Source organism: Aotus nancymaae, unplaced genomic scaffold (assembly GCF_030222135.1).
Source record: "Aotus nancymaae isolate 86718 unplaced genomic scaffold, 86718_ANA_hifiasm-v0.15.2.pri h1tg000012l, whole genome shotgun sequence".
Lineage (NCBI taxonomy): Eukaryota > Metazoa > Chordata > Mammalia > Primates > Aotidae > Aotus > Aotus nancymaae.
Genome location: NW_026988423.1, coordinates 47,279,920 through 47,304,956, shown reverse-complemented (window position 1 = coordinate 47,304,956; position 25,037 = coordinate 47,279,920). Strand labels below are relative to the sequence as shown.

The window sequence follows — 25,037 nt, the reverse complement described above, 5'->3', positions numbered from 1 at the left end:
CTGCTTCAGGAAAGTCAGGCAGTTCTTCAAAACTTGTTTTGTTTTTATTTGTGACAGAGTCTCGCTCTGTCGCCCAGGCTGGAGTGCAGTGGTGTGATCTCGGCTCACTGCAACCTCCTCCTCCTGGGTTCAAGCGATTCTCCTGCCTCAGCCTCCCAAGTAGCTGGAACTACAGGCATGCACCACCATGCCCAGCTGATTTTTCTATTTTTAGTAGAATCGGAGGCCAGGCACGGTGGCTTACACCTGTAATCCAAGCACTTTGGGAGGCTGAGGCTGGCGGATCACCTGAGGTCTGGAGTTGGAGACCAACCTGGCCAACATGGAGAAACCCGTCTCTACTAAAAATACAAAATTAGCTGGGCATGGTGGTGCATGCCTGTAATCCCAGCTACTTCGGAGGCTGAGGCAGGAGAATCGCTTGAACCTGGGAGGCGGAGGTTGCGGTGAGCCGAGATCGTGCCACTGCACTCCAGCCTGGGTAATGAGGAAGCTCTGTCCCCTGCCCCCCAAAAAAAAGTAGAGTCGGGGTTTCACCATGTTGGCCAGGCTGGTCTTGAACTCCTGACCTCAAGTGATCTGCCTGCGTCAGCCTCCCAAAGTGCTGGGGTAACAGGTGTGAGCCACTGCACCCGGCCAGCATTTTGGTTCTAACTCACTAACGCAATCTCCCTGCACCCTGTGTGTGTTCTAGACCTTGGCATCAGCCTGAAGTGCCTGAGGGGGGTCCTACCCCCCAAGAGGATGGTGTCTTTCTCTTTCCTTTCCATAAGTTTCCAGCAGCCTCCCCAGCCCCAGGAGAGCAGGTGGGATTGTCCCCACTTTAAGTGACTTGTCTGAGATGTTGGGCAAGCTCGTCCCTTCAAGGTCAGCTTCTCGGCTCTCCACTGACCACATCCTAAACTTTTAAATGGCATCAGGACAGGGAAGCCAAGCCTGATCTTCTGTGGCTGGCAGGGGGTGGGGGCAGGGCTGCCTCCTAATGCCCTGACGTGGTCCAGGATCGATCCGACGGGGCGGGGGCCTGGTTGCCAGCACCTGCCTGCCTGCCTGCCCGGTGGCCTGGCCACGGGCTTCTCCATGGGGAGCTGGCTCTGTTCTTTTCAGGGTAAGCCATTCAGGCCGCTCTTGCCCTGGGTTCCCTAGACGAGTCTGCTGGGCAGGGGCTCTGTTCTCCTGATTTGGGAGGAGGGGGCACGGAAGGGGGGTTTGGAGTTCCATTTGGTTCAGGAAGAATGCTGAGCAAAGCCTGGGATTCAGGACGGTGTGGGCTGATGGAGGGAGGTCCCTTCTTTAGAGGCAATGCTCCAGAGTCTGGGGCTGGGGTGGCCACGAGAGAGAGGTGAGCTTCAGAGGGACCCGTCCCTGCTCAGGGTGGGCTGGTGGATGTATACTCGGTCCTCCATGGAGGAGGCATGGACTGAAGGGTGGAACCAGATTGGGGTGGACCCAATGTGGGGCTGGCGGAGGGGAAAGCGGCTCCTTTGAGGGAAGCTATGGAGACCCCATTCCTTACTTCATAACCTCTGCCTTTGAGCACCTTCTGGAGAGAAGAGGGGGCTCAGGAGAGAAAGCTATTTGAGATTTTCGGGGCATTGATGCATGTTCCTTTGGGGCCACCAGGAAGGGGGAGTCAGGTTGTGCCGTCTGTCTGCATTTCAGCCCAGGGGGTCCAGGGGATGAGAGGGGCATTGGTGAGAGCCCACCTCCTGGGGCTCCTGTTCTGGCAGTATGCAGACACACACCCCAGTTAGCCTGGGAGGCAGGTTGTGCAAACTAAAGGGGGAACAGAGCCCTGTGGGGTTGGAAGGGAGAGAGACGCAGTGGGCCCCTTGGGATGGCTGCAGATGAGGGGTTGTGGAGTTGCTGTGGATGGAAGGGAGGGTTTCCTTAGATGATTCCAAGAGGAAAGTGTGTACTCGAGGCAGAAGGATGGAGCTTTGCCCAAAACAGTCTGGTTGATGCCTGTGGTATTGGTATAATGCCTCTTTGCTTTTCCCTCCCCTCCCCCCCATCCCCCACCCTCCCCTCTCCTCCCCCTCCCCTCCCCCCATTCCCTCTCTTCCCCCTCCCCCTCCCCTCTTCCACCCTCCCCTCCCCTCCTCTCCCCTCCCCTCTTCAAGGGTCTCACTCTGTCACTCAGGCAGGAGTGCAGTGGCGCGATCATGGCTCACTGCAGCCTCCAACTCCTCTCTTAGTCTCCCAAGTAGCTGGCACTACAGGTGCACACCACCGTGCCCTGCTAATTTTTGTATTATTTTGTAGAGACAAAGTCTCACTATGTGCCTCCTGAGCTCAAATGATCCTCCCGCCTCAGCCTCCCAGAGTGCTGGGATAACAGACATGAGCCGCCACACCCGGCCAGCATGATGCTATGTTAAGAGCACCTCTCACTCCCAGAGGCATCCGGGTTTGGATGTTAAATCATGGGGTCGCTTTATTTAGAGCCCCTCCTTCGTGGTCACAGTGCTCATTGGCACATGGAAGGCTCTGAACAGTCTTGTAGACGAGTACCCTTCACTTTGTTGAAGCTGCTGTTTCTCAAGCTTATTTGAACCTGGAAGTTAATTTTTCTTTTTTTCATAATACCTAGGAACACCCCATGGAGCTATGTTCTGTGGAATATTTAGGGAGGGACCAGGTCCTAGCAGAGGATATTTTTTTTATCTGCCCCTAAACCACTGGGGCAGAGGGCTGAGTTCATCACACATTTCAGTTTATGACGTGTCAACATTGTGGATCCCTGCAAGGCCCCTCTTGGTTATTTTACTTATTTATTTATTTATTTATATTAATATTATTATTACTATTTTTTGAGACAGAGTCTTGCTCTGTCGCCAGGCACCAGGCTGGAGTGCAGTGGCGTGATCTCGGCTCACTGCAACCTCCGCCTCCTGAGTTCAAGCAATTCTCCTGCCTCAGCCTCCCGGGTAGCTGGGATTACAGGTGCCCGCCACCACACCCGGCTAATTTTTATATTTTTAGTAGAGACGGGGTTTCTCCATGTTGGTCAGGCTGGTCTTGAACTCTTGACCTGAGGTGATCCGCCTGCCTTGGCCTCCCAAAGCGCTGGGATTACAGGTGTGCGCCACTGCGCCCGGCCAGTGTTTCTTAATTGATTCATTTTTTGTTCCTCTTCCCCACCCCAGGCCACTGTGCCCTGTGCTAGACGTGGGGGTGCTCCTGAACTCTGCTGTGTCCCCAAGAATCACATCATAAGCCCTGTCCCACAGAACCTGGACAAATAATGTTTTAAAGGTTGCTTAATAATCTGAATGATGTGAACATAATTTATGTCACTGCTCCTCAGTTTGGAGGGACTTAGATTCAGGTTTTTGTGTGTGTGTGTGAAGGTCAAGATAGTCAGTTTTTTTCCCTTTCTGAATTATTTCCTTTGGAAATAGGCCAAAGAGTGCATTCCCTTATTTTATTTTTTTCTTTTAAAAATATTTTATTTCTGGCTGGGCTTACACCTGTAATCCCGGCAGTTTGGGAGGCCGAGGTGGGCGGATCACCTGAAGTCAGGAATTCAAGCTGAGCCTGGTCAAAATGGTGAAACCCCCTCTCTACCAAAAATACAAAAAATTAGTTGGGTGTGATAGTGGGCCCCTGTCATTCCAGCTACTCAGGAGGCTGAGGCAGGAGAATCGTTTGAACCCGGGAGGCAGAGGTTGCAGTGAGCCGAGATCATGTCACTGCACTCCAGCCTGAGTGACAGAGTGAGACTTCGTCTAAAAAAAAAAAAAAAAAATTAGGTGAGCCTCTGAGCCCTGAGAAGGAGGCATAAATGAATTAGGAGTGATTTCTTCTGTGGAATTGCTAGACTGGGGGAATGGTGAGCTGGTAGAGCATGGGGTTTGCAGCCTGAGCGCATGGGTGGGTGCAGGGCCTCCTGAGATGGGGAGGATGGTGGAGGAGCTTTGCTGTGAGGTCCTGGAGGAGGCAAGTCTTGATCTTGACTGAGCTGAGCAAGTGGGGATCAATTTTTTTTTTTTTTTTTTTTTTTGAGACTGTCTCGCCCAGGCTGGAGTGCAGTGGCATGATCTCAGCTGTCTACAGCCTCTGCCTTTCGGGTTCAAGCAATTCTCCTGCCTCAGCCTCTCGAGTAGCTGAGATTACAGGTGCCTGCCACCATGCCCAGCTAATTTTTTGTATTTTTAGTAGAGACAGGGTTTCACCATATTAGCCGGGATGGTCTCGATCTCCTGACCCCAAGATCTGCCTGCCTCGGCCTCCCAAAGTGCTAGGATTACAGGCATGAGCCACTGTGCCCAGCCAGGGTGATGAGTTTTAGATAAAGCAGTCATGAAAGGCTTCTCTGAGGAGATGGGGGAGTCAGCTCTGTCTTTCTGAGACAAGAAGTCATGGGAAATACCCACACATCCATTCAAGGAGGAGCCCTCTCCTCCTCCCCTGGGTCCCACACTTTGGGTCCCTTCCTCACTTACATAGGTGACATGGCGAGCTGAGTTGTGGCTGCTGGCATCCGCACTCTATCCCCTTGCCAGGCCCCGTTTGGCCATGCCTGTTATCCACAGTGTCTGACACAGGGTCTGATCTAGTAGATGCTCAGGAAATGGGGTCCCTGCTGGTGAGATTGGGCAGGAATGGAAAAGGCCAGTCCCCTCTTCTCAGGCAGGGCAGGACTTGCATTCTCCAAGGCGGAGGGGAGAATGCGTCATCTGGGCGCCCTCGTTATCCCCACCAGCTGCAGGACCACGCCGCCAGCTACGGCCACCCTTCCCTGGTGTCCTTAGGCCCTTGTCATGCTTTGAACTTGAAACTTGGAGTAAATTCCCTTGTGCCTCTTGTCTGAGTGGGAATCGCTGTCCAGGGAATGGATCAACTACATGTAGGAGGTTTATTTTAATTTGTTTGTTGGTTTGTTTTTTGTTTTGTGTGTCTGTATATGTTTTTTTTTCCTGAGATAGAGTTTCGCTCTTGTTACCCAGGCTGGAATGTAATGGTGCCATCTCAGCTCACTGCAACCTCCACCTTCCAGGTTCAAGCAATTCTCCTGCCTCTCCTGAGTAGCTGGGATTACAGGCGCCCACCACTACGCCCAGCTATTTTTTTTTTTTTTTTTTTTTTTGGTAAAGACACAGTTTCTCCATGTTGGTCAGGCTGGTCTTGAACTCCTGACCTCAGGTGATCCGCCCGCTTTGGCCTCCCAAAGTGCTGGGATTACAGGTGTGAGCCACCGCACCTGGCCGACCCTTCCTATTTCTGATCTTGTCCTTCGTTATGTTATGAGGAAATTGAGCCACTGATACGGAAAGCCATCGACTTGGCTTGCCCTGGCCAAGCCAGTGTGTCCCTGCTGACTCCCTGGAGGGATGGGGAATTTCCCATGGTTTCCCAACTGCAGGAAGCTGAAAACACCTCAGCATGCAGGGAATCTGAAGAGGGTTTTGTCCCTGTGATGCGGGGGCAGCTGAGGGTCCCCCTACTAAGAGGAAGAATGAAGCGAAGTACCCACGTGCAGTTGCCATGGGCTCGTGGCTTGGATTTTTGCAGCTGTTGAAACAACTGGTCCCTGGGCCTGTGACTCCTGGGGGGGCGGGAGCCGGGGAGAGATTACCTGAGGGTCCGCCTGGGCTGGGACAGCTGGGGACAGGACAGCTGAGCAGGCAGCATCTCACCAGGAATAGTCATGCTGGGTTACCTTCAACCTGGGGACCCTTCTCTGGGCTCCCCGCACAGAGGGCAGGTAGAAACAGGCCTTACCTGTGCTACCATGGTTCTGTTCAGTTACCAGAGGTCACAGAGCTCTCTCTGCACAGGAAAGGGCCCTAGAAATGGATATGGGGGGGCTAGATGCGGTGGCTCACGCCGGTAATCCCAGCACTTTGGGAGACTGAGGGGGGTAGATAATGAGGTCAAGGGATCGAGACCATCCTGGCCAACATGGTGAAAACCCTGTCTCTACTAAAAATGCAAAAATTAGCTGGACGTGGTGGCACATGCCCACAATCCCAGCTACTCAGGAGGCTGAGGCAGGAGAATCACTTGAACCCTGGAGGCGGAGGTTGCAGTGAGCTGAGAACACGTCATTGCACTCCAGCCTGGGAGACAAGAGTGAAACTCCATCTCAATAAAAAGAAATGGATATGGGGTAGGAGCTGGCACCTGCCAGGCACCCCCTGTGTGAGTGGTCAAGAGGGAGGATTCTGGCCAGGCACAGTGGCTCACACCCATAATCCCAGCATTTTGGGAGGCCAAGGCAGGAGGATCACTTGAGGCCAGGAGTTTGAGACCAGCCTGGCCAGCATGGCAAAACCTCATCTCTACTAAAATTAAAAAAAAAAAAAAAGGCCTGGTATGGTGGCTCATGCCTATAATCCCAGCTACTTAGGAGGCTGAGGCATGAGAATGGCTTGAACCCGGAAGGCAAAGTTTGCAGTAAGCAGAGATCGCGCCATTGTACTTCAGCCTGGGCAACAGAGTGAGACTGTCTCAAAGAAAAAAAAAGAGGATTCCAAAGCCAGATCAGCTGGGTCCTACTCGGCCTGGGTGACCTGAGCACGTCTCTTATCCTCTGTTTCCAAATCTGCAAGACAAGAATATAATGTACGCTTACAATGAATAGCCTGGCGTGGTGGCACATGTGTGTAATCCCAGCTACTCAGGAGGCGGAGGCAGGAGAATTGCTGGAACTTGGGAGGCAGAGGTTGGAGTGAGCCGAGATCGTGCCATTGTACTGCAGCCTGGGTGACAGAGCGAGACTGTTTCAAAAAAAAAAAAAAAAAAAAAAGTGCCCCATCCATTGAGGAGCATGCAGTTAGCACTACATAAATGCAGCTGCTATTTGAATTATTTTATTTTGTTCTATATATTTTTTATTTTTTGGAGAGACAAGGTCTTGCTATGCTGCCCACACTGGTCTTGACCCTAGCCACCCTTTCCATTTTCCTGGGTCTGTGGACCCTGAGGCCTTAGGCTGGCTGCAGCCTGGGGAGGGAACAGATGGGGAGGCCCAGGAGAGAGTTACTAGGGTTTTCTTTCCTTTCCCAAGAAAGACAGAAGGGGACATCTTTATGTAAGAAATCTGTGGCTATGTCCCTCTATTAGGAAATAGGCTGGGAGCCTTTTGTGGGCCCTGTCACTGTCTGAGGACGAGGATGGGGGTCTCATTGACCACTTGCACAACACCTGGCCCCCACATGGGGGCCACAGGAGGGGGTCTCAGGTCAACAGCTGAGGACCTGAGCCTACCCAGTGGGGAGGTGGCTCGTAATCCTTGAGAAGGGCTTCATCCCTGGCCGGGGACTTGCAGTTTCCTTGAGCAGTGGGAAGCCATTGCTGCTGTTTTTTTTTTTTTTTTTTGAGATGAAGTCTTTCTCTTTCCTCTAGGCTGGAGTGCAGTGGTATGATTTCAACTCACTGCAACCTCCACCTCCCAGATTCAAGTGATCCTCCCACCTTAGCCTCCTGAGTAGCTGGGATTATAAGCGCGCACCACCACACCTGGCTAATTTTTTTATTTTTAGTAGAGACGGTATTTCACCATGTTGGTCAGGCTGGTCTCGGACTCCTGACTTCAAGTGATCCGGCTGCCTCAGCCTCCCAAATGCTGGGATTACAGGAATAACCCACTGCACCCAGCCTGGAAGGCATACTTTCCTGGGGATTGTCTGGAGGGCTGGAATCTGATGCCTGCCTCAGTTTCCATGGTGAGACCTCGTCTCTACAAAAAATACAAAACAGCCCAGTGGAGTGGCAGGTGTCTGTGGATTCAGCTACTCGGGAGGCTGAGGTAGGAGGATTGTAGAGCCCCAGAAGTGAAGGCTGTAGTGAGCCATGATCTCGCCAATGCACTCCAGCCTGGGTGACAGACCAAGACCCTGTCTCAAAAAGTAAATAAATATGGGTTGGGTGTGGTGGCTTATGCCTATAATCCCAGCACTTTGGGAAGCCGAGGTGGGCAGATCACTTGAGGTCATGAGTTCGAGACCAGCCTGGCCCACATGGTGAATTCCCATCTCTACCAAAATTACAAATCAGTCACCTCCCAACCCTAGACTCTGTGCTCCTGGGGCCACCCAGCGGCCAGTCCCAGGCCAGCCTTAACAGCCACCTTTTTCCCTCTCCTTCTCCTTCTCTGCAGGCTCCCCGCTACACAAGCAGTCATCGGGACCCTCCTCCTCCCCGGCTGCAGCTGCCGCCCCCGAGAAGCCAGGCCCCAAGGCGGCCGAAGTGGGCGATGACTTCCTGGGGGACTTTGTGGTGGGCGAGCGGGTGTGGGTAAACGGCGTGAAGCCAGGCGTGGTGCAGTACCTGGGCGAGACGCAGTTCGCACCGGGCCAGTGGGCTGGCGTGGTGCTGGACGACCCGGTGGGCAAGAATGATGGTGCGGTGGGTGGCGTGCGCTACTTCGAGTGCCCGGCTCTCCAGGGCATCTTCACACGGCCCTCCAAGCTGACCCGGCAGCCCACGGCCGAGGGCTCAGGTAGCGATGCCCACTCCGTGGAGTCGCTGACTGCCCAGAACCTGTCACTGCATTCGGGCACGGCCACACCCCCGCTGACCAGCCGCGTCATCCCCCTGCGGGAGAGCGTCCTCAACAGCTCCGTGAAGACGGGCAACGAGTCGGGCTCCAACCTCTCGGACAGCGGCTCTGTGAAGCGGGGTGACAAGGACCTGCGCCTGGGGGACCGCGTGCTGGTGAGTGCAGGCACTCCTGGGCTCCGGGCCCAGCCTCCCTTCCCTCCCCTGCTCCACCCCACATGGCCAAGCTGGACATCCGGGGCTGGGCAGGGATGGGACTCGAAGTGGGCTTGGACAGGGTCCTGTCTGGGACATGTGTTCCTTATCAGGACCATACAGAGTGACAAGAGAGACAGGTAATGTGGGCTCTGGAAACTGTTGCTGTGTGACCCTGGGCAAGTGTCTTAAACTTTCTGGGCCTCGCTCTTTGTATAGGTAAAATGAGATTTTTTTTTTTTTTGAGATGGGGTTTTGCTCTTGTCGTCCAGGCTGGAGTGCAGTGGCTTGATTTTCATTCACTGCAACCTCCACCTCCCAGGTTCAAGCAATTCTCCAGCCTCAGCCTCCTGAGTAACCCAAGTAGCTGGGATTACAGGCACCCGCCATCACGCCTGGCTACTTTTTTAATTTTTAGTAGAGATAGGGTTTCACCATGTTGGCCAGGCTGGTCTCGAACTCCTGACCTTAGGTGATCCACCTGCCTCAGCCTCCCAAAGTGCTGGGATTACAGGTGTGAGCAACTGTGCCTGACCGAAATGGGATTTTTTTTTTTTTTGAGATGGAGTCTCACTCTGTCACCCAGGCGCCTCCGAGGTTCAAGCGATCCTTCTGCCTCAGCCTCCCTCCGGGGTAGCTGGGACTACAGGTGCGAACCACCACACCCAGCTAAATTTTGTATTTTTAGTAGAGACGGGGTTTCACCATGTTTGCCAGACTGGTCTCGATCTCTTGACCTGGTGATCTGCCTGCCTCGGCCTCCCAAAGTGCTGGGATTACAGGTGTGAGCCACCGCGCCCGGCCTGCCCCAAAATGGGAATTTTAATCGTACCTCACTCATAGTTGGAAATGTGTTAAAACATATCATTTGTTCAGACGGTGCCTAATACTAAGTACCCCATACATTTTGGCTGTTATTGATATTACCTGTTGATCCAGCCTATCCACATGCATGTGCCAGGCATGTACTGGAAAAGTCTGGAAACTGGAGTTCTCAGCACCCCTGGTCCTGGCCGTGCACAGTGGTTCATGCTTGTAATCCCAGCACTTTGGGAGGCTGAGGTGGAGGAATCGCTTGAGCCAAGGAATTCATGAACAACTTGGACAACATAGTGAAACCCCGTCTCTACAAAAAATACAAAAAAAAAAAAAGAATAACTGGGCATGGTGGTACATGCCTGTAATCGCAGCTACTCAGGAGGCTGAGGTGGGAGGATGGCTTGAGCCTGGGAGGCAGAGATTGCAGTGAGCCGAGATCGTGCCTCTGTACTCCAGCCTGGGTGACAGAGCTAGACCCTGCTTCAACAATAATAATAAAACTGGGTGAGGTGGCTCACGCCTGTAATCTCAGCACTTTCGGAGGCCAAGTTGGGCAGATCACCTGAGGTCAAGAGTTTGAGACCAGCCTGGCCAACATGGTGAAACCCCGTCTCTACTAAAAATACAAAAATTAGCTGGGCATGATGGCTTGCGTCTATAGTCCCAGCTGCTGGGAAGCTAAGCCAGGAGAATCACTTGAACCCTGGAGGTGGAAGTTGCAGTGAGCTGAGATCATGCCACTGCACTCCAGCCTGGATGACAGAGGGAGACTGTGTCGTAAATAATAATAATAATAATTAATAATAACGATGCTGGCCCCTTGCCCAGGTCCAGGAGGTGCAGATGCCTTATCAGTTACAACCCGGGTGATCAGAGTTGTTGAGGTTGAGAGAAGCGGGTCACTGAAGCTGAGAGCTTCCCGCCGAGGCCCCTCTTCTCCATTAGTCCCCGCTTCTGGGGCCGGGTTGGAAAGGGGACGGTAACCCCCAGTCTTCTGGAGTCTGAATACAGCAGCGACCTGGGCTGGTGGTGGTCAGGTGGACGGGACAGGGCTGTGTCTTGCTATCCTTGGGAAGTGACTCACAAGGTACAGGGAAGTCCCTGATGGGGCCTTCTGGGCCTGGGGTGTGAGGAGCTGTCGAGGGGACAGGGGTCCCTGTGTCCAGTCTGCAAGGCTTCCTGGGGAAGCTGGGAGGGTATTCCAACCCGAGATGAAGAGCACAGGCTCGGAGCTCCAAGGCCGAGTGGAGAAGGGCAGGGGGTCTGCAGACCCAGAGCAGGGACCCCCAAAAGGGTATTGCTGCCTGGATTCCTCCCTCCCTGCTCTGGGGACCTGGCAAAGGTTTCTCTTGGAGCTTTCTGGGAAGAGCTTTGGGGTTGCGGGCAGGGGAACGAGAGTAAGTATTTACACCCATGGCCCCATTGAATCCTCAAGCCCGTGCTGTGATGTGATTTTATCATCCTCACTGTATGGATGGGGAAACTGAGGCTCAGGGAAGTTTAATAACTTGTCTGCCATGACAAGTGACAAGTGCCTGTCTACTGTTCACTGAGCCGTGTCCCTCTCTGCCCTGGCAAGGGTGAGGGCTCTGCTTTTTTTTTTTTTTTTTGAGACGGTCTTGTTCTGTCACTCAGGATGGAGTGCGGTGGTGCAGAGCTCACTGCAGCCTCAAACTCTTAGACTCAAGTGATCCTCTTGCCTCAGCCTCCCAAGAGGCTGGGACTACAGGCTCATGCCACCATGCCTGAACTTCCCCTGGATGACCTGGTGGTGAGCATGGCCAGATACAGTCCCTGCCCTTCAGCCGCCTCCAGCTTACAGGATAGAGAGACCACAAAGCCAGTGGTGGCAGACATCGGTGTCTCCCTACAGACTCTGCCACGTGCTGGGGTACTCTCAGGGGCTGGCCTGGTGGGGAGGCTGCCTGAGGAATGGGGTGAGGGCAGAACTCAGGCAATGGCCTGGCATTGGCCCTATTGATGTGGGGCTGGAGCATTGTGCCAGGCAGAGACCCGTGGCCTGAGAGACTAGAGAAACTGTGAGAAAAGTCTGGGCGTGGTGGCTCACACCTGTAATCCCAGCACTTTGGGAGGCCAAGGCGGGTGGATCACCTGAAGTTAGGAGTTCGAGACCAGCCTCACCAATAGGGTGAAACCCTGTCTCTACTAAAAATACAAAAATTACCTGGGCGTGGTGGCGCACGTCTGTAGTCCCAGCTACTCAGCAGGCTGAGTCAGGAGAATCACTTGAACCCAGAAGGCAGTCACAGTGAGCCGAGATCTCGCCACTGCCTTCCGCCTGGGTGACAGTGAGACTCCATCTCAAAAAAAAAAACAAAAACAAAAACCCAGAAACTCCAAAGAGCAGGGAGGCTGGCTGAGTGGGCAGTGGGGGAAGCCAGGGAAGATCACACCCCAGAGGCCGACCTGGGTGACCCCACAGGGCCAGGAACCTGGGATGGACCCGGGGCTTTGCTCTAAGAGCCGAGGGAGCTGTGGAAGCCGCGTGACGGATTCATGGGCTAAGGAAATCACACCTGCTGCTTAGTGGAGTCGGGATTGGAGGGGGCAAGAGGGGACCAGGCACAGTGGCTCACGCCTGTAATCCCAGCACTTTGGGAGGCTGAGGTGGGTGGATCACAAGGTCAAGAGATCGAGACTGTCCTGGCCAACATGGTGAAACCCCGTCTCTACTAAAAATCCAAAAAAAAATTAGCTGGGTGTGGTGGCGCGTGCCTGTAGTCCCAGCTACTCGGGAGGACAAGGCAGGAGAATTATTTGAACCCGGGAGGCAGAGGTTTCAGTGAGCCGAGATCAGATCGTGCCACTGCACTCCAGCCTGGTGACAGCGAGGCTCTGTCTTAAAATAAAAGAGAGAGAGAGAACTGGTGGGTGTGAGAATGTGTCGGGTCTGCAAGGAGCTGTGGCTGTGCACAGTCTGGCTGATGTCGTGGAAGTGTCCTGGGCGTGGGCCTGTGACTCTGTTGGCGTGGGAAGTGGAGGTTCTGGGGGTTACTGACCAGCCCAAATTGGTCCCTGGATTGGGGAGCAGCTGGTTTGACCCCGTTTGATTCTGCCTGGGATGCCCGCTGCACCAGCTCTCCCTGCAGGGAGTATGGTGTGCAAGACGGGGCACGAGGTGGGCACTGCCACTGCTCTGGAAGTGTCTGCCAGGCCCTGGCCTGTCTGCAGGGTCGGCGGCAGCAAGGGGGCTCGGCCACCTTGACCTTGACTTCCCAGCCTTTAGGTAGGTTGCATCCTGTGGTTGAAACACTGCTTTCCGGGAGGCATAGCTCACACCGGGCACTACGCGCAGCACTTTTTTTTATTTTTTATTTTTTTTATTTTGAGACGGAGTTTCGCTCTGTCACCCAGGCTGGAGTGCAATGATGCAATCTTGGCTCACTGCATCCTCCGCCTCCTGGGTTCAGGCAATTCTCCTGCCTCAGCCTCCCGAGTAGCTGGGATTACAGGCGTGTGCCACCACGCCTGGGTAATTTTTGTATTTTTAGTAGAGACAGGGTTTCACCATGTTGGTCAGGCTGGTCTTGAACTCCTGACCTGAGGTGATCCACCCACTTCAGCCTCCCAAAGTGCTGGGATTACAGGTGTGAGCCACCGCACCAGGCCCACTTTTCTTTTTTTTTTTTGAGACAAGGACTCGCTCTGTTGCCCAGGATGGAGTGCAGTGGTGCAGTCATAGCTCACTGCAGCCTCAAACTCTTGGGTCAAGCGATCCTCCTGCCTCAGCCTCCCGAGAAGCGGGGACTACAGACGTGCACCACCATGCCTGGCTAATTTTTTTTATTTTTATTTTGTAGAGATGGGGTCTCTCTATGTTCCTCAGGCTGGCCTCAAATTCCCGGCCTCAAGCAATCCTCCTGCCTCAGCCTCCCAAAGTGCTGGAATTACAGGCATGAGCTACTTGAGCCCAGCCTAGTTTAGGATTTAGGTTAGGGAAGAAAAGGACATTCCAGGTTGGAATTACAGAGCAGCAGGATCCAAGACAGACTGTGTGGAGAGAGTGGCAGAGACCCGGTGCCTGAGGGAGGGGCTGAGAAAGCAACCCGACCTGAAGGCCAGAGACGAGAGAGAACCGACCCAGACTCACAGACAGGCCTCCACGGCAGAGACCCCAGGGCCCTACCCAAGGAGGAGTCACAGCAGGGTGAGCTCTGGAATCCAGCCCAGCTGGGGTTGAGAAGGCCATGGAGTATAGTAAGAAGAGGTCCACCTGGCTCTTTCACTCCCTGACTACTCTGAACCTCAGTCTCTTCTTCCGTGAATGTGATAACAGTGCCTGCCTCACGGATATGTCAGATTTGGAATTCATGTCTTTCATGTGCCAAGTGCACCTAGTTGGCCCTAGGAGATGGTGGGGCAGGCGCTAGTTTTAACTGGGGAGCTGGATTTGCTTAGGCACACTTGAGGCATACTTGAGGTGTCAAGAGAAATTAACATTTCATTATTTTTATTTTTTTTAGACAGAGTCTCACTCTGTCACCCAGACTGGAGTGCACTGGTACAATCTCAGCTCACTGCAACCTCCACTGCCCGGGTTCAAGCAATTCTCCTGCCTCAGCCTCCTGAGTAGCTGGGATTACAGGCATCTGCCACCACGCCCAGCTAATTTTTATATGTTTTAGTAGAGATGGGGTTTCCCCATGTTGGCCAGGCTAGTCTTGACCTCAGGTGATCCACCACCTTGGCCTCCCAAAGTGCTGGGATTACAGGCATGAGCCACTGAGCCCTGCCCTTAATTTTTTGTAGAGAAAGGGTCTTGCTATGTTGCCCAGGCTGGTCTTGGACTCCTGGGCTCAAGTCATTCTACTGCCTCGGTCTCCCAAAGTGTTGGATTTACAGGTTTGAGCCACTGCACTCAGCTACGAAGAGAAATATTTTTTTAAAGAGCTAGTGGCGGGGGAAGAGGAGAAGCAAAGTTCTTCTCAGAAACCCTGGGTGTTCAGTAACTGGCCACATGTTGGCCTCTACAAATGAGGTTGCCACTGGAGCCAGAAACAGAATTGGTTTAAAACTCTTTAGATTCAGCCAGGCACGGTGGCTCACGCCTATAATCCCAGCACTTTTAAGAGGCCAAGGTGGGCCAATCACTTGAGGCCGGGAATTCAAGACCAGCCTGGGCAACATGGTGAAACTCCATCTCTACTAAAAAGTTAGCCGGGCGTGGTGGCGCATACCTGTAGTCCACCTACTTGGATGGCTGAGTCAGGACAATTGCCTGAACCTGGGAGGTGGAGTTTGCAGTGAGCTATATTTCAGCCACTGCACTCCAGGCTGGGCAACAGAGGAAGACCCTATCTCTTTTAAAAAAGCAAAAACAAACAAACAAACAAACAAAAACCAGGTGCAGTGGCTCACGCCTGTAATCCCAGCACTTTGGGAGGCTGAGGCAAGTGGATCATGAGGTCAGGAGTTTGAGACCAGCCTGTCCAACATGGTGAAACCCCATCTCTACTAAAAATTTTTAGCTGGGTTTAGTGACGCGTGCCAGTAATCCCAGCTACTCAGGAGGCTGAGGCAGGAGAATTGCTTGAACCCGGGAGGTGGAGGTTACAGTGAGCCGAGATCGCGCCATTGCACTCCAGCCTGGGTGACAGAGCAAGACTCCACCTCAGAAAAGAAAAAAAAACAAAAACAAAGAAAACAAAAACCTTAGATCCCCTGCCCCGTCCCCATTCCTGCCTTGCCTGGTGACTGTTCCCCTAGCCTGGATCACAGAGAATTATTGGATAGAGGGATCCAGGCAGGTGGGACTAAAACAAGAGGTGAAGTGAATATGCCTGTTCTAAGTCCCCCATCCCGACCCCCACTCGGCTCCCTGAGCCCTGGCGGCCATGCCTACCCCCTCCGCAGTGGAGATTGTAGGAAACTTCTCTGTGGAAAACGGCTGGTCCTTGGAGAAATAAGAGAAGGTGATACAGGCATTAAATATGAACAAAAACGCCACTCAATATGTGAGTATGAATATTCATGCATGTATAAATATTCAGTGAACAAAAAAGCTCTGGGAAATGAAAAATAGCACAGAAATAAGAAACTGCACAAAAGTGTTAGAAGACAAAGCTAAGAAAATATCTGGGGAACCAGAACAAAAAGAAAACAGGCTGGGTGCGGTGGCTCATAGCTGTAATCCCGGCACTTGGGGAGGCTGAGGCAGGTGGATCACTTGAGGTCAGGAGTTCGAGACCAGTCTGGCCAATGTGGTGAAACCCCATGTCTACTAAAGATACAAAAACTAGCCATGCATGGTGGCGGGCGCCTGTAATCCCAGCTACTTGGGAGCTGAGGCAGGAAAATCGGGAGGCAGAGGTTACAGTGAGCCGAGATCATGCCACTGCACTCCTGCCTGGGCAACAGAGTGACTCCATCTCAAAAAAAAAAAAAAAGACAAAAAACAGGAACCAAAAGAGAAGAACATTAGAGAACCTGTTTACAGAAAGGGAGAAGGAGAAAAGGAGGGGAGAGAATCAAGTAATTAATTCAAGAAAATTCCCCAGATTGAGAAGAGCGTTTCTTTCTTTCTTTCTTTCTTTTATTTTTTGAAGCAGACATTTGCACTTTTTGTTAAGGCTGGAGTGCAATGGCAAGATCTCGGCTCACTGCAACCTCCGCCTCCCGGGTTCAAGTCATTCTCCTGCCTCAGCCTCCCAAGTAGCTGGGATTACAGGTGGCCGCCACCACGCCCGGCTAATTTTGTATTTTTAGTAGAGACAGGGTTTCTCTATGTTGGTTAGGCTGGTCTTGAACTCCTGACCTCAGGTGGTCCACCCTTCTCGGCCTCTCAAAGTGCTAGGATTACAGGTGTGAGCCACCGTGCCGGCCGGGTATTTCTTGATTGAAAGGGCTCCTAGGATCCCAGGACAGAGGATGCAAAAAAGGCCCACATCAGAGTACCTCATAGTGGCTGGGTAACGTGGCGCATGCCTGTCATCCCAGCGCTTTGGGAGGCTCAGGTAGGAGGATCCCTTGAGCCCAGGAGTTCGGGACCAACCTGGGGAACATATTGAGACCCTGTCTCTTGAAAAAAGAAAGAGGGAGCAAGAGAATTCAAAACAGATGTTCACACAAAAAGTTGTCCAAGTAGGTCAGGCGCGGTGGCTCATGCCTGTAATCCCAGCACTTTGGGAGGCAGAGGCAGGCAGATTGCTTGAGCTCAGGAGTTTGATACCAGTCTGGGCAACATGGTGAAACTCCATCTGTACAAAAAATAAAAATGAAAAAAAATACAAGAATATTCATAGCAACATTATTCATAATGGCCAGAAATTGGAAACAACCCAGCTGTCCATCAACAGATGAAATAGACAAGCAGAATGTGGTCTGCCCATACCATGAATGCCATTTGGCCATAAAAAGAATGGGGTACTGATACCTGATGCAATGTGATTGGACCTTGAAAGCATGATGCTAAGTCAAAGAAGCCAGACAAAAATATGTGATGTTGTATGAATCCATTTCTTTTTTTTTTTTTTTTTTTTTGAGATAAAGTCTTGCTCTGTCGCCCAGGCTGGAGTGCAACCGCATGATCTCAGCTCACTGCAACCTCTGCCTCCCAGGTTCTCCTGCCTCAGACTCCTGAGTAGTTGTGATTACAGGCGTGCACCACCACGCCCGGCTAATTTTTTGTATTTTTAATAGAGACGGGATTTCACCATGTTGGCCAGGCTGGTCTCAAGCTCCTGACCTCAAGTGATACACCTATGTCGGCCTCCCAGAGTGCTGGGATTACAGGCATGAGCCACCGCGCCCAGCCATGTGATTTCATTTCTATGAAGTGTCCAGAATAGGCGAATCTGTAGAGATAGGATAGAAATAGACTAACGGTTGTCAGGGGCTGCCAGGAAGATGGAATAGGATGTGATTTCTCCTGGGTACGGGGCTTCTCTTTGGGATGATGCTTATGGAAATAGATAGTGGCAATGATAGTGAATGTACTGAAAGCTGCTGAATTACATGTTTTTATTTTTATTATTTTTTGAGGCTGAGTCTCGCTCTGCCACCCAGGCTGGAGTGCAGTGGTGCAATCTCAGCTCACTGCAACCTCCGCCTCCTGGGTTCAAGCAATTCTCATGTCTTGGCCTTCCAAGTAGCTGGGATTATACGTGCCCACTACCATACCCAGCTAATTTTTGTATTTTTAGTAGAGATGGTGTTTCACTATGTTGCCCAGGCTGGCCTCAAATTCCTGAGCTCAGATGATCCACCCACCTTGGCCTCCCAAAGTGCTGGGATTACAGGCGTGAGCCATTGTGCCCGGCTTATATGTTTATTTTTTTTTATTGTTGTAGAGCTTATATGTTTAGTTTAATTTTTGTAGAGATGAAGGGTCTCACTGTATTGCTCAGGCTGGTCTCAAAGGTCTGGCCTCAAGTGATCCTCCCACCTCAGCTTCCCAAAACAGGCACGATTACCGGCATGAGCCACCATGTTTGGCCCTGTATTTTTTAAAATGGCTAAAATGGTAAATTTTACGTTATGTGAATTTATACCTCCATTTAAAAAAAGAGAAGCCAGGTGCAGTGGCTCACGCCTGCAATCCCAGCACTTTGGGAGGCCGAGGCGGGCGGATCACAAGGTCAAACGTTCGAGACCAGCCTGGACAACATGGTGAAACCCCGTCTCTACTAAAAATACAAAAAAATTAGCTGGGCGTGGTGGTGCGCACCTGTAGTCCCAGCTACTCAGGAGGCTGAGGCAGGAGAATCAACACTGTCTCAAGAAAAAAAAAATTTGGCTGGACACAGTGGCTCACGCCTGTAATCCCAGCACTTTGGGAGGCCGAGGCAGGTGGATCATGAGGTCAGTTCGAGACCAACGTGGTGAAACCCTGTCTCTACTAAAAATACAAAAGTTAGCCAGGCATGGTGGCATGCGCCTGTAATCTCAGCTATGCAGGAGGCTGAGGCAAGAGAATTGCTTGAACCTGGGAGGCAGAGGTTGCAGTGATCTGAGATCATGCTTTGTGCCACTGCACTCCAGCCTGGATAACAGAGCAAGACTCCATCTCAAAAAATGAAAAAAATTTAGATATGGACCAGGTGTGGTGATTCACACCTATAAATTCCAGCTCTTTGGGAGACTGAGGCAGGAGGATTGCTTGAGGCCAGGAGTTTGAGACCAGCCTGGGCAACATAGCAAGATCCTGTGTCTACAAAAAATTTCTAAAAACAGCTGGGTATGGTGGCATCCACCTATAGTCCCACCTACTGAGGCTACTGAGGAGGCTGACGTGGGAGGATTGCTGAAGCCCAAGAGTTCGAGGCTGCAGTGAGCTATGATTGTGCCACTGCACTCTGGCCTGGGCAACAGAGCAACACCTTATCTCAAAAAACAAAACAAAACAAAACAAAAAACACCAGAAAACAACAACGAAAAAAAGAAAGGCTAATTTTAAAGAAAGGCTGATTTTAGGGTTAACATTTATCGAAGCTCTGGTATATACTAAACACCATATATACAGTACTTAATTCTCATGAAAACTCTTTTTTTTTTTTGAGCCAGAATCTCGCTCTGTTGCCCAGGCTGGAGTGCACTGGCACAATCTCAGCTCACTACAACCTCTGCCTTCCGTATTCAAACTATTCTCCTGCCTCAGCCTCCTAAGTAGCTGGGATTACAGGTGCCCACCACCAGGTCCAGCAAATTTTTGTATTTTTAGTAGAGACAGGTTTCACCATGTTGGCCAGGCTGGTCTTGAACTCCTGACCTCAGGTGATCCACCCGCCTCAGCCTCCCAAAGTGCTGGGATTACAGGCGTGAGCCACCGCACCCAGCCACATAAACCCTTTTTACAGATGAAGATGCTGAAGCTCAGAGAGTTTAGGTAACTTGCCTAGGTGCACACAGCTTCTAAGTGGCAGAGTTTGAATGCAGGTCTGCGTGTCTGTCTCCAAAGCCTGTGCTCTTGCCTGGGTCGGCCCTGGTTAACCTGTCTCTGTCTCAGTCATCCTTGGGTGTCTCCCCCTCCCCCACTCCTGTCTTCCGTGTCCTCTGCATCCTGGAAGGGATGGATGGGATAAGCCTGGGCTGAGTGCCCCTGCCATCTCTGCCTCTACCACTGCGTCCTCTAGACCTGAGTCTCCCTGTGTGCCGACAGGTCGGCGGGACGAAGACTGGCGTGGTGCGGTATGTGGGGGAGACAGACTTTGCCAAGGGCGAGTGGTGTGGCGTGGAGCTGGATGAGCCTCTTGGGAAGAATGACGGGGCAGTGGCAGGCACCAGGTATGGAGGATTTCTTCTGGGGAGTATGGGAAGGGGCTCCTCTCCCCAGGGTGGGCGCAGGGGATCGAGATGGGACATTGGAGGAAGCCAGTGTCCATAATATGTCCTTTCCCGTTCCCTCCTTCCCAACAGCCCACTAAGGTGGGTAGTGGGATTATCATCCCATTTTACAGATGAGAGTATGGAGGCCAGAGAGGTCATTGTTCAAGGTCGCACAGTCACAGGCAAGCACCAAGAGAATCTGTCCCAATGCTCTTGTCTTCATGTCACTCATGGCTAAGTGGGGTGGGAGCCCTCAAAAAGGAGAGGGAGGCTGGGCGCGGTGGCTCATGCCTGTAATCCCAGTACTTTTAGAGACTGAGGCAGGTGGATCCCTTGAGGTCAGGAGTTTGAGACCAGCCTGGCCAACATAGTGAAACTCTGTCTCTACTAAAAATATAAAAAATTAGCTGGGTGTGGTGGTGCATACCTGTAATTGCAGAACTTGGGTGGCTGAGGCATGAGAATCACTTGAACTGGGAGGTGTAGGTTGCAGTGAGACAAGATCACACCATTACACTCCAGCCTGGGTGACAAAGTGAGACTCTATCTTAAAAAAATTAGCCAGACATGGTGGCGCGCACCTGTAGTCCCAGCTACTTGGGAGGCTGAGGCATGAGAATTGCTGGAACCCGGGAGGCAGAGGTTGCAGTGAGCCAAGATCACGCCACTCCGTCATTCCAGCTTGGGTAACAGAGCAAGACTCTGTCTCTTAAAAAAAAAAAAAAAAAAAGGGAACCCGGGAGGCGGAGGTTGCACCATTGCGTTCCTGAGATCGCGCCATTGCACTCCAGCCTGGGGGACAGAGCAAGACTCTGTCTCCAGAAACAAAAAAACAACAACAAAAAAGGAGAGGCAGCAGTCCCTGCCATCTGGCGTTGGGGTCCCCTGAAAGACACACGAAATAATCAGACAGTGCTCAGCCCTATATGGCCAAAGGTAGGCCTCACAGATGGGTTCCAGGTCTCACACCATCTCTGATGGAAAGGAATTGACTGCTGGCGTTCCTGGGTTAGGAGAGTCTGAGGCTATGTGTGGGCTTGTGGTGGGTGGGGGAGTGTTGTGGCAAGTGGACCGTGTCTGTCACGGGTGTGGACTACGGTGAGGCCACCTGAGTGCCTGTGCAGTCCCTGGCTGGATTCTGTGGTTGGGATGAGGCTGTGACTGCTCTGAGCAGGAGTGGTCACCAAGGCATGGGGAGGAGCCAGGCTTGGGCCAGGCCGTGAAGGAAGGTAGGGTTTCCTTTTGGAAGAGGCTTGAGAGGGGTTATGTTAGGCAGGGGCTGAGAGGATAGGATGAACACCTGGAGGTGCGAAAAGGGAGGATGGGGCGGCAGTTTCAAGGTGAATCAGAAGCTGGACGGGGGCCAGGCATGGTGACTCACATCTGTAATCCCAGCACTATGGGAGGCTGAGGCTGGAGGATCACTGGAAGCCAGGAGTTCAGGACTAAGCTGGGCAACATAGCAAAACCCCGTCTGTAGAAACGATACAGAAATTAGCCAGGTGTGATGGCACACACCTGTGGTTTCAGCTACTCTGGAGGCTGAGGTGGGAGGATTGCATGAACCCAGAAGGCGGAGGCTGCAGTGAGCTATGATCGTGGCACTGCACTCCAGCCTAGGTGACAGAGCGAGACCCTGTTGAGAGAGAGAGAGAGAGAGAAAGAAAAGAAAGGAGAGAGACAGAAATAAAGAGAGAGAAAGAAAGGAAAGAAAAGAGGAAGAAAGAAAGAGGAAGAAAAGAAAGAGAGAAAAGAAAAACGAAACTGGATGATCCCACTTCTCGTGGTCCAGTGTAGAATCCATGACCAGAGAGATTTTGAGAGAAGACGAGAATCCGGGGTTCCCGTGGCAGTGTTTTGCCTTCCTGTTTGCAAAATGAATGTTTCTCTTGACTCACTTTTGCTTTCAGAATTCAGGGGCTGGTTGGACAGCAGCCCCCACCCCACCCCAAGGTGTCTCTTTCAAGATTTTTCTTCTCCATACAGGGACTCTGTGGGCAGAGAGCTGGTGGGATTGTTTCATTCTGGGGGTGGTCTGAGGGTAGCCTGAGAATGGAGCTGCAGCTGTGGCTGGGGTCTCTGAACAGTCTGTGGGAGCCCAGCAAACTGGAGGTCCAGTCCCAGCTTAGCCACGTAACTAGCTGTGTGACTGTGAGCAAGCTACTTAACCTCTCTGAGCCTAATTTTCTCATTTGTGAATGTAGTTAACTTTGGGGAATGGAGATGAGCAGTTGGCACAATGTGGGTCCCAGTAATTATTTCCTACTTCCAAGGGTATCCTCATTGGCTGTTCATAGCTGCAGAGACCCTGAGACCCTACTCACCCTATCCTCTTTGTGAGAGTCCTATCTATCCATCTGGAAGATTTCCACCTTGGAGTGTCTTTCCAGATGGGCTCCAAGGAGGTGTCTTTCTCTCTTTGTGCCTGGCACTGAAGAGGCAGAGGAGGGAGGGGAGGCTCCAGGCTGTGGGGCTGTGACAGCAGTGTGGGTCTCTCTTGCTTCCACAGGTACTTCCAGTGCCCACCCAAATTTGGTCTCTTTGCACCCATCCACAAGGTGATCCGTATCGGCTTCCCATCTACCAGCCCAGCCAAGGCCAAGAAGACCAAGCGTATGGCCATGGGTGTGTCAGCACTGACCCACAGTCCCAGCAGTTCCTCCATCAGCTCTGTCAGCTCTGTGGCCTCCTCCGTGGGGGGCCGGCCCAGCCGCAGTGGCCTGGTGAGGGTGGGGCTGCAGAAGGGGGTTCTCTGGTGTACATTTTGGGAGGGGTGAGGATGTATAGAGATCCAGGTGTCCTGGTATGCCCCTGACTTACAGTTCCAGTTTCGGATTTTTGAATAAAGTTGAAAGTGCATGTCTTTTAATAGGGAAGATTGAGCCATTTATATTTATTGTTATTTTTATATAAGTGATTTATTTAACCTGAACCTTTCTCTGGAAGTTAAGGAGGGTTATTCAGATGCAGGGCAGGGGGTTCAGAAAGGTTGGCATTGGACTCTGGATGAAGGGAAAAGAGGAGGCTGCTCAGTGGCTATGGGCAGAGTGCCTTCTGTCCAAACCCAATCTAGGGTTGGAGGTTCCTCCTACCTCGGGGGAAAAAAAAAATCTGCCTCAGGAAAAAAAGGGGCCAAAGTGAGGGAGTCAGAGGCTCTGGCTATCAGGAGCTGACTCTCCTGAGATGGGGAGTTTCCTGAATCTCAAACATTAGGATTCCCACCTGAGTGAGACAGCAGGGGACAGGATGTCAGATTACTGGGAGGGGAAGAGCAGGACCCTGGGGGTCAAGGCACTTGGGGCCCCACCTGCTGGGTTGCTTTAGGTTAGGCGGGACAGAGCCAGCCTGCCCTGCAGTGCTTCAGATCCCTGACACCTGCCTGCACCCACACCTTCCTGCAGCTCACGGAGACCTCCTCACGCTACGCCCGCAAGATCTCGGGCACCACGGCCTTGCAGGAGGCACTGAAGGAGAAGCAGCAGCACATTGAGCAGTTGCTGGCCGAACGAGACCTGGAGCGGGCCGAGGTGGCCAAGGCCACGAGCCACATCTGTGAGGTGGAGAAGGAGATCGCCCTGCTCAAGGCACAGCATGAGCAGGTGGGTGGCAGGTGGGGCTGGGGTGGACCTTCTCCAGCCAGCCTCATAGAGTCTCACCCACCCAGAGCAGAGACCGTCGGGGGTGGGTGCAGAGAAATATGAAGGTAACACAAGCAGTACCCGTCCCCAGTCTCCACGGATAAGCCTCAGTGACCTGGTGAATTTCCTTCCAGTCTTTTCTGCCTACGTGTAAGGATATGTACATCTACTTTCAGAATCTGGCTATAAACTTGTGTATTCTCTTATTTTATTATTTATTTATTTATTTATTTTCCAATAATGGCTATAAGCAATCTTCTATTTTATTTTTTATTTATTTATTTTTAGATGGAGTCTCGCTCTGTCACCCAGGCTGGAGTGCAGTGGCGCAATTTTGGCTCACTGCAACTTCCACCTCCCGGGTTCGAGTGATTGTCTTGCCTGAGCCTCCCGAGTAGCTGGGGTTACAGGTGCCTGCCCCCAAACCCAGCTAATTTTTATATTTTTAGTATAGATAGGGTTTCACCATGTTGGCCAGGCTGGTCTCGAACTCCTGACCTTAAGTGATCTGCCCGCCTCAGCCTCCCAAAGTGCTGGGGTTACAGGGGAGCCACCATGCTCGGTCCTGCTTTTTAATTTTTTAAAAATATTTTAAGTGTAGGGATGAGGTCTTGCTATGTTGGTCAGGCTGGTCTCGAACTCCTGGCCTCAAGCAATCCTTGACCTTCCAAAGTGCTGCCTGCTTCCCGCCCCCCTGCCCCCACTTACCACCATACTGCAAGCATTTTCTAGGTTCTGGAAAATTCTTCATCATCCTTTTATTTTATTTATTTTTTATTTTTTTAATAGACAGGGCCTTGCTTTGTTGCCCCAAGCAATCTTCCCACCTCAGCCTCCTGAGAGCTATGACCATAGGTGCAAGTTACCATGCCCAGCTAAGTTGTGTATTTTTTGTGGAGATGGGGTCTTACTATGTTACCCAGGCTGGTCTGAAACTCCTGGCCTCAAGTGACCCTCCCACCTTGGTCTCTCAAAGCACTGCAATTACAGGCATGAGCCACCGTGCCCCACGTCTTCCCTGTCATGCTGGCTGCATTGCTGCCTATCACAGGCGATGTCCTTACTGACATCTGATGTCACTAGTCCCCTGCTGTTGAGATTATTTCCAATTTTTCACTTGTTTCTTTTTTTGAGATGGAGTCTCGCTCTGTCACTGAGGCTGGAGTGTAGTGATGCAATCTCGGTTCACTGCAACCTCTCCCTCCTGGATTCAAGTGATTCTGTCTCAGTCTCCTTAGTAGCTGGGACTACAGGTGTGTGCCACGACACCCAGCGAATCTAATTTTTGTATTCTTAGTAGAGACAGGGTTTCACCACGTTGGCCAGGCTGGTCTCTAACTCCTGGCCTCGAGTGCTCTGCCCACCTCAACCTCCCAAAAGGCTAGGATTACAGGCATGAACCACCACGCCGGGCCAATTTTTCGGTCTTTCTACATATCACTGTAGCAAATTTTTTTTTTACAGCCAGGTGCAGTGGCTCACACCTTTAATCCTAGCACTTTGGGAGGCCAGGGTGGGCGGATCACGAGGTTAAGAGATCGAGACCATCCTGGCCAACACGGTGAAACCCTGTCTCCACTAAAAATACAAAAA

General features: G+C 51.9%; 1 protein-coding gene across 2 annotated transcripts in view; it reads left to right on the top strand.

The window, feature by feature from the left end:
- The window catches only part of CLIP2 (CAP-Gly domain containing linker protein 2), a 97,961-nt gene that overhangs the window by 33,783 nt on the left and 39,141 nt on the right, over positions 1-25,037 (top strand). For both annotated transcript variants that reach the window (XM_064375650.1, XM_064375649.1), the window contains exons 3-6: positions 8,108-8,664; positions 19,640-19,764; positions 22,316-22,529; positions 23,208-23,405. In XM_064375650.1, the coding sequence (XP_064231720.1) occupies positions 8,108-8,664; positions 19,640-19,764; positions 22,316-22,529; positions 23,208-23,405 (1,094 nt within the window). The remainder of the gene's footprint in view (positions 1-8,107; positions 8,665-19,639; positions 19,765-22,315; positions 22,530-23,207; positions 23,406-25,037) is intronic.